General features: G+C 46.6%; 1 protein-coding gene across 1 annotated transcript in view; it reads right to left on the bottom strand.

The window, feature by feature from the left end:
• Positions 1-17,443, bottom strand: part of Mtor (mechanistic target of rapamycin kinase) — a 115,000-nt gene that overhangs the window by 77,126 nt on the left and 20,431 nt on the right. Inside the window, exons 14-23 of the mRNA XM_036179965.1 lie at positions 16,002-16,124; positions 15,235-15,324; positions 14,860-14,952; positions 13,948-14,082; positions 13,593-13,722; positions 12,095-12,345; positions 3,980-4,066; positions 1,666-1,833; positions 1,092-1,204; positions 734-896 (exon numbers count right to left, since the gene is read on the bottom strand). Coding sequence (XP_036035858.1) covers positions 734-896; positions 1,092-1,204; positions 1,666-1,833; positions 3,980-4,066; positions 12,095-12,345; positions 13,593-13,722; positions 13,948-14,082; positions 14,860-14,952; positions 15,235-15,324; positions 16,002-16,124 — 1,353 coding nt within the window. The remainder of the gene's footprint in view (positions 1-733; positions 897-1,091; positions 1,205-1,665; positions 1,834-3,979; positions 4,067-12,094; positions 12,346-13,592; positions 13,723-13,947; positions 14,083-14,859; positions 14,953-15,234; positions 15,325-16,001; positions 16,125-17,443) is intronic.

Below are 17,443 nucleotides of genomic sequence, written 5' to 3'. Positions count from 1 at the left end.
GTAATCAAAATCTCCCAAGCCTTCTAGTCTTGCTCAGCATAAAAGTCCTCACAGTAACTTGTACACATTGGTGGGCCCTGGCACCCGGAGGCTGATGACGCAGCCCAAGTTCCTGAATCTACAAATTTGGCCTGAGATTCCCAACAAGCTTCCAGCATATGGATGCTGATGGCGCTTATCCCACCTCACCCTGTGTGCTCCTGTCTCCAGCTGCCCACCTCACCCTGTGTACTTGGTGTTCCCGTCTCCAGGTAACTCTCTGGAGCTGGGGTGACTGGAGTCAGGTCTCTGTTTAAACTACAGCTCATTAGAAAAGTCTTTCCTAGCTCCCCTGAATGAATGGCATTTCTCCCCACTTTTACCCAGCACACTCAGGTCGGTAGGGGAGGCAGGAGGAGGGGGAGTGTGACTCACTCTGCTTCCCCACAATGTAGGTGCCAGCGAGTTTTATGCAGTACTGGGGACAAACCCCAGGCCTCCATGCACTAGCTCAGGAAGCACTCCATCCCCAGCTAATCTCTGCAATCTCTACAATACACTTAGCCTACACAGATGCTTCAATTCAAACTGGCCGAACAAACGAAGGAGAAGAATACAAAGTGAAATCGCTTCGTCTTCTTCAAGAGTGGCCAAGACCCACACACTGACCTATGTCCTAACAACTGGAGAGTTCCCAAGTTTTTCTTCACAAACAAGGCACAATAACATGGGTCGTTCAGGAGTCCCATCTTACCTTCTTCCCCAGTTGAAAGACAAGTGAGGACAGTGTATCCATGGCTGTGGAACGCAGCTCTGGGCTCTGGTCCAGCGTTCGAACGATAGGGTGAATGATGCGGGAGGCATAGTCGGTGAAATCTAGGGACTCGGTCAGGCGGTCCACTGTCTCCAATGCCGCCCTGCAATAAGTGCAAGCTGAAGGCTGCCTTAACCACAGCACTGAGGGTGTGGCAAGGGATGGCTGTGAGGTCCTGTGGGTGCTCTGAATCCAAACTATTCCACACCAGGAGGGCAGCATCAAGATCTCCACAATCTGGGAGATGTCTGAACTAAGGATGGGGCAGAAATGAAAGCCACCAAGATGGCCTGCTTACTTCCTCGATGGCAGAGGGACTTCAGGGGCATCGAACAACTTCACAATTGGAGGCAACAACAAATGCAGGTAATCATCCAGGTTGGCACCAAACAGCTGGATCGCCGCCAACAGCTGCAAAGTGAGCAAGAGCGTGGTGGTAAAGAAATACAGAAAGGCATCGAGTAGCCCGGGACACGGCTGGGGCAGTATATGGAAAGTTCAAAGCTCTGTGGGGATTCTGAAGAGCCCCTGCCAAACGGCTATGGCCTGCACTCTGTTTTGGTGCCTCTTCCCCTTGGTTGATGAGGACATGCTCCATGCTCTCTCTGCTCTGTTCAGCTGATATATATCAGGTGCTAAACCATAATCCAGCTGCCTTACAATGAACCTTACTAAGAGCAACCCACCAAAGGAGACAAAATAGAAGTTAAAAAGAGAGGACTGTAAATGTTCCGGAAAGACACTGCCAGTGCTAGGTGTCCTTGTACCTGGAATTTGGTCTAGCTGGGCACATATCAGCATGTCACCCAGAACAGGGTCCCACAGCCCAGTTACCATCCATGGACTCTGAGGAGGCTGGGAACCTTGCTCACCTTAATGGAGACAATGCGGCCTTGGCTGTTGTCATGCATGAAGACACGCAGCATGTGCGGGATGAGCTGGGGCAGGTAGAGCTTAAATTCACCGCCAAGAGCCACCACAATTTGCTCAATGAGAAGAATGATTGTGCTCTGGATTGAGGTGTTCATGACCCAGAATTCCTACAGAGGGGAGACAGAGGGGAGACTCAGGCGCTCATTTGCTGAAAAGTGAACCTAGAAATGAGGTGGCTAAAAAGGGCAAAACATAATGAGCAGATGCCCAGATGATGTCTTCCCATCTTCCTCTCACTGCACGCCCCTGTGGGGACAGATGATACTGCACTTCCCAGGTGCTGAGTGCCCCCTCCTCCATGCTGTGTTCCTGAAGTCCTTGGACTAGAAGCCCAGTGTGTGCTCAGTGCGCCCTCTCTCTGTCACTTTCTCACTCCTCCTTTTCTGCACTCACCCTCTTGGACCCCCTGTTGTTCCTTCCCAGTAAGATGCTAAGATGCTAATTAGAGACTTCACTAGTTCTTCTCTGATCCCTGGAACCTACCAGAACATCTGGAATACTCTAGTCATCAGACTGTTTACAAACAAACATGTTTACATCTGAGTCACTCCAAGAACTCTGAAGTGTGGGTCCATGTTACTCTTACCTCTATCAGAGGAGAACTCCAGTGGTACCAAGATTTCTGCCCTTTCAGGATTTATACTTGGCTGGGCAAGATCTGACACCTGTTCCCTACTATCTGTCCACCAGACACTGCAACAAAGTAGGTACTTCCACATCCATGCAATAACAATCCATAGAAGTTACTGATATGAAAACCCGGCCAATAGCTCCAGATTCTGCCTTAGAACTAACTGCAAGGCAAACTGGCTCAAGCCTCCAACTCCATGAAAAACTGTCATCTCAAGTCCCTTCAAAGACGGACCTACAGCTTTCTTTAAAGCCTCTGGAACAATGCACATGGGCAGTCAGGAAGAACAAGGGGAAACGGCACTAGAAAATGCTGCCTAAACTTGCTGTCTGCTGGAAAGCCCGGTTTCTCTCAGCGATGACACTGCGGTCTGTGGGCCCTGGCTCGTCTTATGTTCATTTACTTGGACTGCGCTTGCTGTCTTCAGAGAAAGCCGAGTTTCTCAACCTATCACCACAGGCTCTTTACAGAGGTGTCTTTACTCAGATGTCAGCAGTCTGCCTAGGGATGTGGGCTAGAATCACTGCTTACACTGTTCTCTTCTTGGACTCGAGGGAGCTCATTAAAATGTCCAGGATCAACAGCCAAAGGAAGAACACCTGCTCCGTCTTCTCCGCTGGGACGGATCTAAAGCTGCATTCCATGGGCGAGGCCCTCCTTGAATCCCTGTGCATTGGTCATACTTCTTTGAGGGAGGTGGGGGTGATGCAGAGTCCTTTAGCTTTCCTACCCTGAGCACACTGATTCCTTCCTGCCTTCCCTTCCCCAAGGCCATCTACTGGGCAGTTAAGCATTTGGCCTAACTCTTCCATGATAGAAAATGGGAACACAGTAGCTTTTAATGATTTATACATGTAGGGGCTGCTCAGTTCTGAACCCAGGCACTGGGAAGTTCCTCTGAGGAGGTGAGCCATTTTGATATTGGCCCTGCTGCTTCCACCAAGCTAACTACACAGCATCTCTCCCCATACAATCACTTAAATCGCACAGGACAGTAGAAAACAGTTTCTATTATCAGGGTATCTTCTAGCACTTGCTTAACGTATGCTATGAAATGCTAGACCCCAGCCCCTCCTTGGGTGCCACTGAAGTCAGATGACATTTATGTCTGTGGAGGTTGCAGGGCAAAGTTTCACCTAGTTACTCAGCACCTGACAGGTACTTCAGAGGCCTAGGAAAAAACAATTCCCAACCCACCTGAGCTGTGGGTTTATGGGTAGTAGGAAGAGGGGCTTTTGTGGGAATAAGAAAGTACCATTGCAATATTGAAGTGAAGCTACTTTGCTGTGTGTGGTCAAATAACTCAAGAATGTCTTCGGCAGAGTCATTATTTCAGGGTTTCTCTTCCGACTTCATACTTCTATTCTTGTACTTGGGAGCCGGGAGCCTCACCATCAATCCCCAGTGACTAATACACTCACTGTAGAGCCTATTCCCTGTAGTCAGTGTAACAGCTCTACAGTGATCTGGGAAGGAAATAGCCACGTAATTTAAACTCATTTCTGGGCATCCCTTGACCCAAATGCAGATGAACAGTAACTTCTTTTTTTTTTTTTTTTTAATTTACTTGAGAATTCTGGGATGGAAAAAAATGGTCCCCGTGAACAGTAACTTCTACTCACTCTCATGAGGGTGACTATCTCGTCCATGTAAGGGCGGATGTGACTCTTCACAAAGGACACCAGCATCCCCAACTGCTGGAACAGAAACTGAAAGAGACAAGAGATAACAGGTTGGCACCTGAAGGATCAGAACTCCCAGGCCTGCCCAGTAATGAGCAAAGGCAACTCTGGGGTTGTGCACAGCATCCCATCCACTGAAGCATGTTTCAGGAGACTTAAAGCCTGCAGCAATGTGTCTCAATAAATAAATATAAACTCTTCATTGTGGATATTATAATCAATTTATTAGTAATAAATCAATTACTTTTTTTTTGAGACAGTGTCTCATGTAGCCCAGATTGGCCTTGATCTTGCTATAGCTAAAGTTCCCCTGATCATCTTTTGTTTGTTTGTTTGTTTTGTCAAGACAGGGTTTCTCTGTATAAGAGCCTGCTGTCCTGGAATTCAACTCTGTAGACCAGGCTGGCCTAGAACTCACAGAGATCCACCTGCCTCTGCCTCCCAAGGGCTGGATTAAAGGAATGAAGTACCACCATTGCCAGGTGTCCCTGACCTTCTGATCTTCCTGCCTCTACTTCTCAAGTGCTGAATTTTGGACATGCCATTACTACATCCAGCTCTCAATTAGGTCTTAAGATATCTCAAAGAAATTGTGAGCCAAAATGAGGAGCAAACTTGGAGAGGGACTGGATAGGAGTGAGGAGATTCTATTTAGGGTAGTATCATTTTTAGTTATTATTTTTGGTTGCTGTTTTTTTTTGAGTTCTGAGACAGGGCTTACTCTGTAGCCCAGGCTGGCCTTTGCTTTAGACTGACATACTGGGATGGATCACAGGTGTGAGCCACCAAACCCAGCAGGTGGCATCCTAAAACTGTCAGAAGAGCTGCCACCACTAAGTAAACCAGGGACCAAGCAAGGCTCAGGTAAGGGAGCCCCATGACTTGCAGGACTTTACAGCCCTCTCTGTCTGTTCCTCTCCAGTAATAAGGCTGGAAAGAAACATGTATTTTATTCTTTTTATCATTTGGAAGCTTGGGTCAGTTGGGGGTGAGTAAAATAGTATTTATTGCTTTCAACAGTGACAACAGCATGCCTGTGCTCACAGTACTCAGGAGGCTGAAGTGGGTAGATCAACAGTTCCAGGCCAGCCTGGGCTACATAGTGAGTTCAAGGGTACTCTGTACAATTTAACAAGATCCTATCACAGCAAATAAAATATTAAGTTATGCATTCTTAGAGCTCACTGCCTACAGAAGTGAGGACAAGACACACAGAATCAGGTCCATAGACAGCCTTGCATTAGTTCCTAGTAGGGACCCCACAGCTGCTAAAGTGTTCAAACCCCAGCACCACATGGCTCAGGGTAACTCAGCAGAGCAAGCCTGCCTATCTCAGCATGTCCCTCACAGAATCATTGCTGGCACTTTCATGAAAAAGATCAAGGGACAGGAAACTCCAGATAAAATGGCACATCAGCTAAATTTGTTATAAGAACCTGAAAGAAGATAGAAAAACCTAAGCCAGAGGCAAAGCAGGGTACTGAGGAAGCAGGGGGTCAGGAAAACACTAGGCAGAAAGAGGCAATGAGCCTTGTGGTTCCTGGTCATGCCCAGGGAGGGAAGCTTGATAGCTAATGCTTAAGGGGTGGCCATGTAAAAGCAGGGGTGCAAGTGCCTCATACACAAGGAAAGCCTCGGGGCCCACCACCTTTTCTTCTCCCTTAGATTCTTTTGAAGTAGAAATAAGAGAAAAGACAATTAGTTATTGGTTTATTTAGTGGTTTACTTAAAGCACTGCTCATACTGCCTACTTGCCGAGCAGGAGTTCACTTGCTCCCTGAGACAGAATGACCTAGAGAAACAGCTGAAACAATTGGTGGTTGCCCTTAACAACCTGCTGACTGCCAAATAAGCTCTATAGAATCTTGTTCGCTTGCCTGCCCCTACTCTGGAGTTTTAGAGTACAAAATGAGAATACAAAGTGGACCTGAGACAGAAGAAGCCTTTCCGGAGCTGTCCTGGCTTCGATCCACTGGTGACATCTCCTCTCTTCCACACTCACTGGTGTCACAGCACTTATTCCAGAAAGATTCTTGCAACACCTTCAAGGCTTTATCTTTGTTTTAAACCCTGAACACTGGGCTGAGGCTGGCTTGCTAAGTGGTGAAGAGCAGGGACTGCTCAAAAAGAGGGCCCAAGTTTGGTTCTCAGCACCTGCACTGGGCAGCTCATGGCTGCCTGCAACCCCAGTTCCAGGGCATCCAACATCCTCTTCTGAACTCTGAACCTGCACTCATGTGTACATACCCACACAGACACACACATACATGCATGTAATTAAAAATAAAAAATAACAACACCCTTGAACATTAATAGGAAAGAATATAAAGGTTTTGGTCAGTGAGATGGCTCTGAGGGTAAAGGCATTTGCTGCCACACCTGAGGAATTGAACTGAATCCCTGGGATTCACAGGGAGGACAGAGAGAAGCAATGGCCCCTGCACGCTGTCCTCTGCTCTCCACATACGTGCTGTGGGACATGCACACCTCCTCTGCCCCTGCAAATATAGGGATGTGTGTGTGTGTGTGTGTGTGTGTGTGTGTGTGTGTGTGTGTGTATGACTTTGTTCCTGAAACACATGTAGACTAAATCTCTGAATCCTCCCACTGTGAAAACTGGAAATTAATACATTTAAAAAAAAAATCAGAATTCAAAACTTTAATGGGATACATCTTAAGAGAAACAGTGAATTCCAATGAAACAAAAGAAAAGCTCCTTCTACTGGCAAAAGCGGACAAAGAAACTGTCGGTTTTAACATGAGGTCTAGGTGGAAAACTCTCCTGAAAGAGCGGATCATCTCAGGCCTACTCCCAAATGGGCTAACTACATGGGTGGCCTGGGAACCAAAGCACGATTGCTCCTCTCCGCTCCTTCAGAGCAGATGTTCCAATACTGCTTTAGGGAGTGTCTAAATGAAGATGTAAGGCCACAAAACACCCAGATAGGGGCCATCACAAGGGACCAGAGAGACAAAGAACAATGAATTGGGTCAATCAAGGATTTAGAGAAAATAGCCTCATCACACTGACAGTGTAAGTCTGTTCAGGATGCTTACAGAAATCAAAGTAGGAATATGAAACACAAGCAAGGATGGTGGTGCACGCCTCTAATCCCAGCACTCAGGAGGCAGAGGCAGGCAAATATCTGAGTTCAAGGCCAGACTGGTCTACAGAGTTTCAGGATAGCCAGGGAGAAACCCTGCCTTGAAAACAAGCAAGCAAACAAACACAAGAACAGTAACTGATAGTAAAATGGAAAAGATAATATAAAAACAAAAGTCTGACAAATCAAGCAAGCAGCCCTCTATAGGACAAGAAAGTACTAAAGGCAAAAGTAACCCCAACTCCAACAGAACCATAATGACAGCAGCTGGACTGGACCCAGTGACTCAAGGGCAGCTTTTCCTGTAATCCCAGTCCTTTGGAAACCTGAAGCAGGATGATGGAGAGCTGGGAGCCACTCTGGGCTTACATACAAAGACCTATCCTACCAAAACAAAACACTAACAATGAAAAACACCCCAGATTTTCAAGTTTGACTAGGAAGTTAGCCTAATATTATACCCTCCAGGGACTAGGCAAAAGCCAAAGTCAGAAGATGGCTGACAGTAAAAGGGCAGAAAAAGACACACCCACCTCAGGAGGACAGCTACGTCACCAGGCAGAAGAAACTTGAGGGTAGGACTCAAGACCCTTTAGGGTCACTGCATAATGACGAAAGATTCAATTTACTAGGAAGACATATTTGCATGTTCTTAAAAACATGACCTTAGTCAGGCAGTGGTGGCGCATGCCTTTAATCCCAGCATTTGGAAGGCAAGGCAGGGGGATCTCTGTGAGTTCGAGGTCGGCCTGGTCTACAAAGCACGTTCCAGGACAGCCAGGGCTGTTACACAGAGAAACCTTGTCTCCCCACCACCACCCCTCAAAAAAAAAAAAAAAAAACAAACAAACAAACAAAAACAACCAAACAACCAAAACAAACAAACCCATAATCTTAAAAATATTTAACATGGGCTGGAGAGATGGCTCATGGGTTGAGAACAGATATTGCTCTCACAGAGGACCCATGTTCAGTTCCTAGCAATCACATCATCTGGTTCACAGCTACCTGTAACTCCAGCTCCAGGGGATCCAATGCCCTTTTCTAGTTTCCTTGGGTACCTGCACTCATTCACATGGGCATACCCACAGACACACGCCTATATACTCAACTAAAAATAAAGACAATTGTAAAAATAAATAAATATGAGAACTGATGAAAGTATGAAAAATGAATTGTTGCACATTGTTTCCTCTGGATTGAAACTCTCCCTCCTGGAGGGAGACTCCTGGGACTCACAAGATGCTCATAAGAATCAAGAAGCTCAGAGAACCTGAGACAGGGAGACTGCCTGAGTTGTGACTACACAGGGGTCTTTGATGGTACAGCTGCCTAAGTCACCTATTGCTTCTCCACTGCTTTACCTGCTGGACTTGGAGGGAACTCTTGCATTGGTCTGCTGTCCCTCTCTCAGATAAACAGAAAGAGACACCCCAGGAAAGTAATACAACACCAAGAACACACACTAAACAAGGAAATTGGACCTCTACTTTGTTCCCATCGGATAGATTTAGCAAACAAAAACTTAACAAGAACACAGGACTGGGGAGATGGCTAAGTGGGCTAAAGTGCTCGCACAAGGTCTGGATTTTAGAACACCAGCATCCATGAAGTGCAGCAAGTATGGCGGGGCAACTGCAATCTAGTGCTTGGGAGGCAGAGGAGATCCCACAGCAAGCTACATCAGTGAGCTCTGCACTTAAGTTAGAGATCCTGCCTCAACATATAAAATAGAGAGGGAAAGATACCTGATAGCAACCTATGGCCTCCACACAAGTGCCCACACATGAACATGCATCTCACACACGTGTGCCCACAAACATGCCAATGTGTGTGTGGGTGGGGGAGGGAGTCCCAAAAACAGCTTGACCACACAGCTGCCATGACAGGCTTAGAGGTCCAGACACAGGTTCTGACAGGCAACACCTGGACCCAGGAAAAGCCATAAGCTGACCCCACCCAGCAGGGCCTGCATCCAAGAGGAAACGCCTGACATTCCAAACATTCCCTATAATCATAGACAAATGTCAGCCAATCAGGGTCCTGAACCCTGGAAATTCCCTCAACCCAACCTCTGCTTCGATAAAAAACCCCCACCCTGCCTGGGCTCTGTGCTCTCAGGGCTGTATGGAACAGAGTCCAAGCTCTGAGCTTGAAAATAAAGGCTCTTTGCTTCTTTTAAATATGGGATCCGGTCTCCATGGTGGTCTTTTGGGGGTCCCCGCAATCTGGGCATAACACTAACACACATATGAACATGCACACACACATACAAACACACAATCTGAACAGTCTAATGATGTGTATAAAACCTTGTGGTAACAGGAGTGAGCACAAGCACACAGGAAATCATCTGTAGACATCAATGAAGCAATGAAGCAAAGAAACCATTCAGGCAACTTCAGCAAACATGGAAGAAGGACAACCCCATGCAATTAACTTAGAAATCGATACCAAAAAGAGAAATTTAAAGCCTTCTAAGTGTGCAAATAAAACACTTGAGTTGTTCAGAACAACTCAAGGGTGATAGAAGAGACCGTCATATCAGAACATAGAAAGGACTGATTTTTGAACATTAACGAGAATTCATTGTTATTCAGCAAGGAGGTAGCAAATTACTAATATATATTACAGCATGAATGGCCCCTAGGGGTATTATGTTGAGTAAAGTAGGCTAGACACAGGTCTGCCAATGCAGCTCTCTAGGGAGAGTTCCTACAGAGCTGCAGCTGGTTTGGTTCTGGAGTGTCAGCACCTAGCTTTACTCTGCCTTTTGTGACTGCCACCTTTTGTCTCATACCTTCCCTCTGAAACATGTAAATCTTGTCTGAGAGTTTCCTAAAGGTGCAAAGCCTATGCAGAACTAGGTTGGGGGCAGACTCGGCAAACCAAGATGTCTCCTAACTGAGAATTTGCATTTGGCATTGTTTCTTTGAGAAGAAAGCTAAATCAATCTTGAGCTTACAGTTTCCAAAAACTACAGATCAATTCTATTTCATGCAAAAATTCATAACTGAATACAGTAATTTAAGACTATAAGGAATATTTTAAAACTTTAAAAAGCGTTAGCCCAAACCCTACAGTACATACTACAGGTGTAACAAGTAGTGAGAACATGACAGCAGCTAAAGTCAGCATGAAAATCCGAAACAAGATTAAAGACCTGCACTCTTCTTCCACTGAAACAGCACTGCAGTGGCAGCCCAGCAACGCAGCCAAAAAAGTAAGTAATGATTTATAGTTTAAAATGAACACTATCAGAACTCCTTTCTTTTTTTAGAGTACGTAATTATCTAGAATGAAAATCTGGGAGCATTTGTAGTTAACAGAGTTAGTAAGAATTTAATGAGGCTGACAATTATAGGAACAATGCACAAAAGCAAACTGTAAGCCAGGCCTGGTGGTATACAACTCAAGTCCACAGCTACTTGCGTAGGTAAGATCCCATGAGCCCAGGAGTTGGAGACTAGCCTGGGCAACACAGAGAGATCTTGTCCCAAAGTTTTTTTTTTTAATTTCTTTTTTTCATATATATCTAGATAGATAGATAGGGATCTACATATCTATATCTATATCTATCCTTTCAATACTTCAGACATAAAGTCAGGAAACAGTTTATAAAAAGTTACAGCACACCTTTAACTCTATGTCGAATTGGTAATGGTCAAAGAGGGAGGATGATGAACCGCACCACCTGCACACCCTCAGGGGGCATTCTAGGACTAGCAAGAACTGCAAGCTGCCTTGAATCCCCAGAGTGAAGTGTGCTGCTAGAACACACATCATGCATGAGTACAGACGTCATGAAACCACTCTTCATACTCTATAGCTGAGAGGAAATAAAGAGCCAAGAAAGGAGAGAGGAAAGGAACAACTTCAGAACAAGGCTCGCCAGTAAAAGCAGAGGAACCACAGAACTCTACAAGTTCATGTCCACCAACTCAGCACCTGACTCAAGGATTACCAAGGAATGTTAAAGCTACTGGGTGAAAGGTAGCTGAGGAAAAGCATGGTCACAGTCCAAAGAGTGACCTCACAGATTATTTTTAAGTACAAAGCAAGGAGGGAAATCTTACAGCAGAGAAGTCTGCCACACTGATCACATGCTCCAATTCATGGGACAAATCCACACCACTAGACCCAAGAATTATATAACTCCAACTATACAGAATTGTCACTAAAAATGTGTGATTCTGCCTTGCCTTCACAGAGCCCAGTAGTATAGAAATCTCAGCTACTAGGGAAGCTGAAGAAAGAGGATTCCAAATTCAAGGCTACTGGGGCTCAGAGCTCAAAGTCAGTCTAGAGAATTTGCTGAGATCCTATCTCAGAAAAAAAAAGTTGCAAAGGGTGAGGAATATAGCCAGAGACAGAGTCACTGTCTAGCAGGTCAGAGGTCCTGAGTTCAATTAAAGCAGTGCTGGGGCTGGAGGAACCGCACAGTGGTTAAGAGCACACCTTTGCCAGAGAACCTAGGCTTGATTCCCAGCAACCCCATGAGGCTCACAAGCCTGTAACTCCAGTCCTGGGGGGATCCAATGTCTCTGGCCTCTTTGGGCACATGTACATACTCCCTCATAGACAAACACATGTATACATATTTAAATTAGTAAAAATAAATCCTAAAAACAAACAAACAATAAAAACCCAGTGTGATTTAAATCTAGTCAGGAAGAAGCAGGCAGAAATCTAGACTGCAGTCCATTCCACAACTGAACAACATTATTGAGAACAATGCTGTTCCTTCCCACTACGCTGTTCATCTTCTAGCTATCCTGTGGGGATGAAGCAGAAAACAGGTTGAGCCAGCTATACATTCAGGTGCCAGAAGCTAAGGGAGGAGAGGCACTGTTCTCAGCAGCAAGCAGTGTGGTGTCAGGAAGTTGAGGCAGGAGAGATCTACATGGTGTGGTGCAGAGCAGAGGTGAGCAGGGCAGGTGAATGTACTTACTTCCCGGATGGCCCCATCGCAGACCCGGATGACATTAAGGAACGTGGGCATGACTTGGGGCAGGAACTGTACACATTTGAGCCCCAGAGACTTGAAGATGAAGGTGATGGCCTGGACCACCATGGTGTGATGGTGAGAGAGGGACTGATCTCGGAAGATCCGCATCAAGGCCACCATGGACACAGCTGGGTAGAACTCATCCAGGGGCAGGTTTCCCATGTTGACCAGCATTTCACTGGTGCTGTAGTCAGCTAGGACAAGGTGACAAAGAGAGTCATAAGTATTGGTGACAGGACTCTGTGTGAGGCTAAGCATGGTTAACAGCAAACAAAGCCCCGTCAGAGACATTAGCATGCATACATTCTCTTTGCTGCATTCTGACACTGCTGTGAATAGGGAACACAGGGGCTATTAGGAACCGATGAATAGGCTCTCCTCGTCAGGAGCAAAACCCATTCTGGCTTTTCTATTACCCAAACCACCAAAGCCTAAAATAGTACATGATGGGTTTTCTTTAAATTGCAGGTTTAACATAGCTTCTCAGCATTACAGTTCACAACTTCATCGCTGAAACTATCAATAAAAATAATTACTGCTCTGAATGAAAATAAAGGGAATTAGATTAGGCAAACATCTGTTCCACAGCTGGCTGGTCCCGCAGGGAATGCAGAGAGTTAGCAGGCATATGCTGAACTCTGAACAGCAAGGACTCTGTCCCGGGAATAGGGATAGCAATAAGTAGGTAAGAGCGGGACAGGTGAGACTGGGTGGCAGGCGCTGAGGAACACAGCACCTGGCCTGGCCTCTGCTCCTGATGGTCAAGGTCCCAAGGTCCGAAATGTAATAACAAGGTGCACCTTACCCAGAAGGGAGAAGGGCTGAAAACCAAAATGACCACACCTACAGAGATTTGGGGACAAATAGTTTAATTTTGGGAAATTCAAATTCTGCTCCAACAGTGGGGAGACCACGGTGGGCTGAGACTAGAAACTCATACTCTGTCTTCTTTCCCAAACCCTCAGGCTTCTTGTCAAAAGGCAACGGTCTCTACGTCAGACTGGGGGCCAAAACAAAAGGGCCCAGGACTCATGGGGCTACTGGTTTTTCTATGTACTGACTGCCCTCAAAGAAAACAGAGAAGGAAAGGACTATCCTCCCTTCCCACGAGTGCCGGGGATACAGAGGAACAACAAGGAGGCAGAAACCAAGAGCGACAGATGAACGGGGGTGTCAGGGTGATTCCCACCTCCCTCACCGGTGTCAGAAGTAATGGAGACTTGGCCTGTTAAGCCTCGACAAAGACTGTGGACAGACACGAGGACTTCACTATATCGGGTACAGCATCCTCGCTGGATTCAGGGACTACAGGGTCAGCATCCAGAAATTGTCAAGAGATTCAGTATCTATCATTTCGGTTATGTGACCCATCGCTTTCTAATCTGGCCAGGAAGGGTTTTGTGAGTCCAGACCTGACAAGTCTCTCACGTTTCCAACTTACAGGAATCCTGACTTGACTTGGATTCTGACAGGCTGACAGCAGAAGCGTCCCGGGATTGGTCAATCATGCCGATGTTCACTTTGTGCTTGTAGGGATCCAGAGCCCCGAGAAGCCCTAACACTCGGATAGCCTGGGTAGGGAGGGAAAGAAGGTAAGCACTTATCCCAACATCTGATCACAACAGGGTTCACAGCACATCTCTCCTACTCCACACCCCACACCCTAACGATTGTCTCCACTGACAGAGCAGAGACAGAGTGGAGGCCCAGTCCAGTGTGGGGCACGTCACTGCTATCACTTCCTGTCTCCACTGTCCTAGTCAAGTCTTTGCAGACCAGGCACCCATGCTGTCTACCTCTCTCCGTGTGCCCTGGTTCTGCTCAGTCTTCAGGAAATTCAGCAGCACCTCCAGCAGAGTGGGGTACTTCCTGTAGGGCTCCACCACATAGCCAGTGCTGGCTACCAACTGTCCCAGGGTCCACAGGGCCACCTGAATGGACAAAAGCAACATGTTCATTGAACCAGTACAAGAAAAGAAAGCACAGGTATACTCTTTGTATCGAGAAAAATGAAATGAAATGCCAGCGCCAATTGGAAGACTCCATTAACTCACTAAGCATGAATAGGAAGAATCCAAGAGTCAGGACATAAAAACAGATGACCAGGCACAAACCTACAACCCCAGGACCAAAAGGTAAAGAGTAGAGATGGGCGTCATGGCTCACATCTGTACTCTAAGTACTAGGGAGGAGAGTAGGAGAACTGCCTTTAGTTCAAGGTCAGTTCTACCTACACAGTGAGTTCCAGGCCAGCCTTGACCACAGAGTGAGATGCTGTCTCAACAAACAAAAACCTGTACATCATATTCCCACCTTTCTCCTTCCATATGGATGACTACCAGGAACTACAGAAGAAATTAAATACTTTTCTTCACTTTAGACTACTCCTCTATCAAGTTCCAGGGCCTGGGGAGGGAGAGGGGAAGCTGAGCTTGCTTCCTCCATCTAGGAGCTGGGGCTCTGACAACCAGACTGCAGAGAGCATTTTCCTCCTCCACACAGAGGAAATGGTGATGCTCAGCCTGCAGGGGACTGGTTAGGAGGAGAGCCCATGCTTGCTCTGAGATTCTTTTCTCCACCCACATTCGAAGGAAATGTCAAGCACTTACTATCTGTCAAATCACACTACAATGAACAGAGAGAGGAACCGGTTCCTGGTCCCTGGTCCCATGGGACTGCCTGCTCACTCAGCCAACAGCAGTACTCACCTGCCTTTTGGCCAGCAGAGAAGAGTCCTGGAGCATGTCCATGATGATAATAAAGAGCTCATCAACCCACTTTCTCATTTCTAGGCCACTGACCTGCAAAATGAAAAGACAATGGCAGGCAGGATGAAAGATCATGGCATGAAGACATTCTTTGGGAGGGTAGGGTGGTTCACACCTGTAAGAACTCTAGAAGGTGAGGCACGAGGAACACTGAGTTTGAGGCCAGCCTGGGCAACACAGTGGGACCCTGTCTCTAAATGAAAATAAGAACAAACAAACAAAACCAGACACAGAACAAAGAGGAAAAGAAGAATACTCTGACTTCCCCCAGGGCTGAGTTTCCTTCCACCCATGGAAAAGCAGTAGTCCCCTCACCTGAGCCAGTTCTCCTATTGTAGCCAATACGTTATTGATCACTCCCGGGTTTGGATCGGGGTCTGGATCTTTCAGTTTCAAAATTAAAGCCTACAGAAGAAGGTACGAGAAAACGTGTGGACTGGAATCTATAGGAGTGCTTGCTATCTTACCCCTAGAGGGCAGCACACCTCCCAAGTACACATACAAAGCTCTGGGTTCCATCCCTAACACCAGAAAACAAACAAACAAAACAAGAGCCCTCCAAGGACCCTCTAGGTCACACATAAGTTATCCCTAGGCTTTATGAACCTAGGAGTTTCTGGACTGTGGATTTCCAGCTTTTCTCTAAAGCACACACAAGCTCAGTGTATGTTCCAGGAGGCACCACGATTTGAAGATGTTTCTCATGTCCTTTTAACTGCCTGCCTACATCCCTCCAGTGGCGTATGTGTTAGACATAAAAACTTCACATGAATACCATCTTCTCACCCGAGGCTGTGTTCATGTGTTACAGCTCACTTTTCTTCATTTAGGGAAAGTGCACATGCTATTTACCCACTTCTCCTTTCTAAGCCCAGCTGACGATGAGCCTAAGCACCAAAGAAAACTCTTTCCCACAACTAGTGAGCTTCTTGGAACTCTCTAAGGTGCTAAGTGTAGCCCTTGTTCCCAAGCCTGGACCAGAGGAATGATCGAATCGGTTCAGTGTAGCCGTGCTGAAGCACCCCCATCTCCTAAACACAGAGGTAAGGCAGATACCAGTCTGGCCCTCTGCTGTGCTGTACCTTCAGGATAGGCTCCATATAGGGGCGGATGAGTCGGGGGGCATTGGAGACCAGGTGCCCCAGCATACGGGCACTCTGCTCCTTGATTCTCCCAATGCCACTGTGCTCCAGTTCTGTCAAAATCTGTAGGGAAGAAAGATGACACACGATAGCAGAGGAAACCTGAGAGAACTGTGTAAAGGGAAATGTGTCAGGAACTAGAGAAGGAACCTGACTTCCACACTGGATCAAGTCTCTACTGCACACTCAGCAAGCACGGGGGTCTGTAAGGTACTGAACAGCCCTGGCTGTTCCTTCTCCTGCCACAGCAGTACAAAGTCCTGCGGTCCTGGAGAAGGAGCACCCGTTAGAGCTGTGAGAAGTTTTCCAGACAAGGGACTGCAGAGAAGGCTCCAGGGAAAACCCTCTATCCAGACAAAATCACCGAGAGAGTCTATAAATAATGGCAAAGGAATCAAAGGCGTGTTAGAAGAGCTGTGAAAGAGAAAGGGAGAGCTAGACCTCCACAGCTGACCCGGACACTGTGGTCTAGATGAAGGAAACGCTAGAGGGCCAACTGAGGCATCACTGAACAGAGCGGCCAGGCTTGTTCTCACACCCCCAAACACTAGCACAGCAGTGACCTCAAGATCAAGTGGACACTGGCGATCCAGACAGACTTCTGGGTGTGGCTGAGGGGAGGAAATGTAAGCATGCTTGAGATGAACACCACAAAGCCCAGTTCATCAGGGGTCCAGCAGACGGTCTGCAGGGAATGAAGACATTTTGCTTAGTTGCTGACTTGCTAACTGATTCTGTATTCCCTCAACAGCCTGTTTTCTCCAGTGACAGGAGACAGCAGTAAGGAGTTAGCAATACAAGAAAGGACCCGTGGGATGCGGGCTGGCTGCAGGGACTGTGCCCCAGAGAGCAGAGGACAACCAGCAGGTGTAGTGGGGACCAAGCTAGAGTCCGAGCCATCTGTACCACTGTGATATCCACCAGCACCCAGTGACCAGACCGCAGACCGGGAAAGGCCAAGGCACTCACCGATACACAAAGATGCACAATTCAATGTGGAACAATCTATACCCAAACCATTTTTCCTTACTTCAGAGTTTAAGGCTAGGGGTATCGTTCAGTGATAGCATTTTCCCTATACATAAAAGGCCCTGGTTTAAATCCCCCATAGAGTATAGATAAATATTTTTAAAACTTTTATGTATTTATTTTTTAAGTTTCGTGGGTTAAGTTCAGCACATGGTCAATTCATCTGATGGCGTTTCATATTCTCCAGCATCAGGAAAATGAGCTGGCTTGTCGGCTGAGTATGAGCTTTCCAAGGACAAGAACTGTATCTGGCTTGTTCACCGACACACTACCAGCATGCAGCTCTACATGGAACAGAGCAGATGTGCAGCATTAAGTCCTGCTGAATGAACAAACCCATGATCTCATTACGA

Source organism: Onychomys torridus, chromosome 2 (genome assembly GCF_903995425.1).
Source record: "Onychomys torridus chromosome 2, mOncTor1.1, whole genome shotgun sequence".
Lineage (NCBI taxonomy): Eukaryota > Metazoa > Chordata > Mammalia > Rodentia > Cricetidae > Onychomys > Onychomys torridus.
This window is presented reverse-complemented; position numbering and strand designations above follow the sequence as displayed.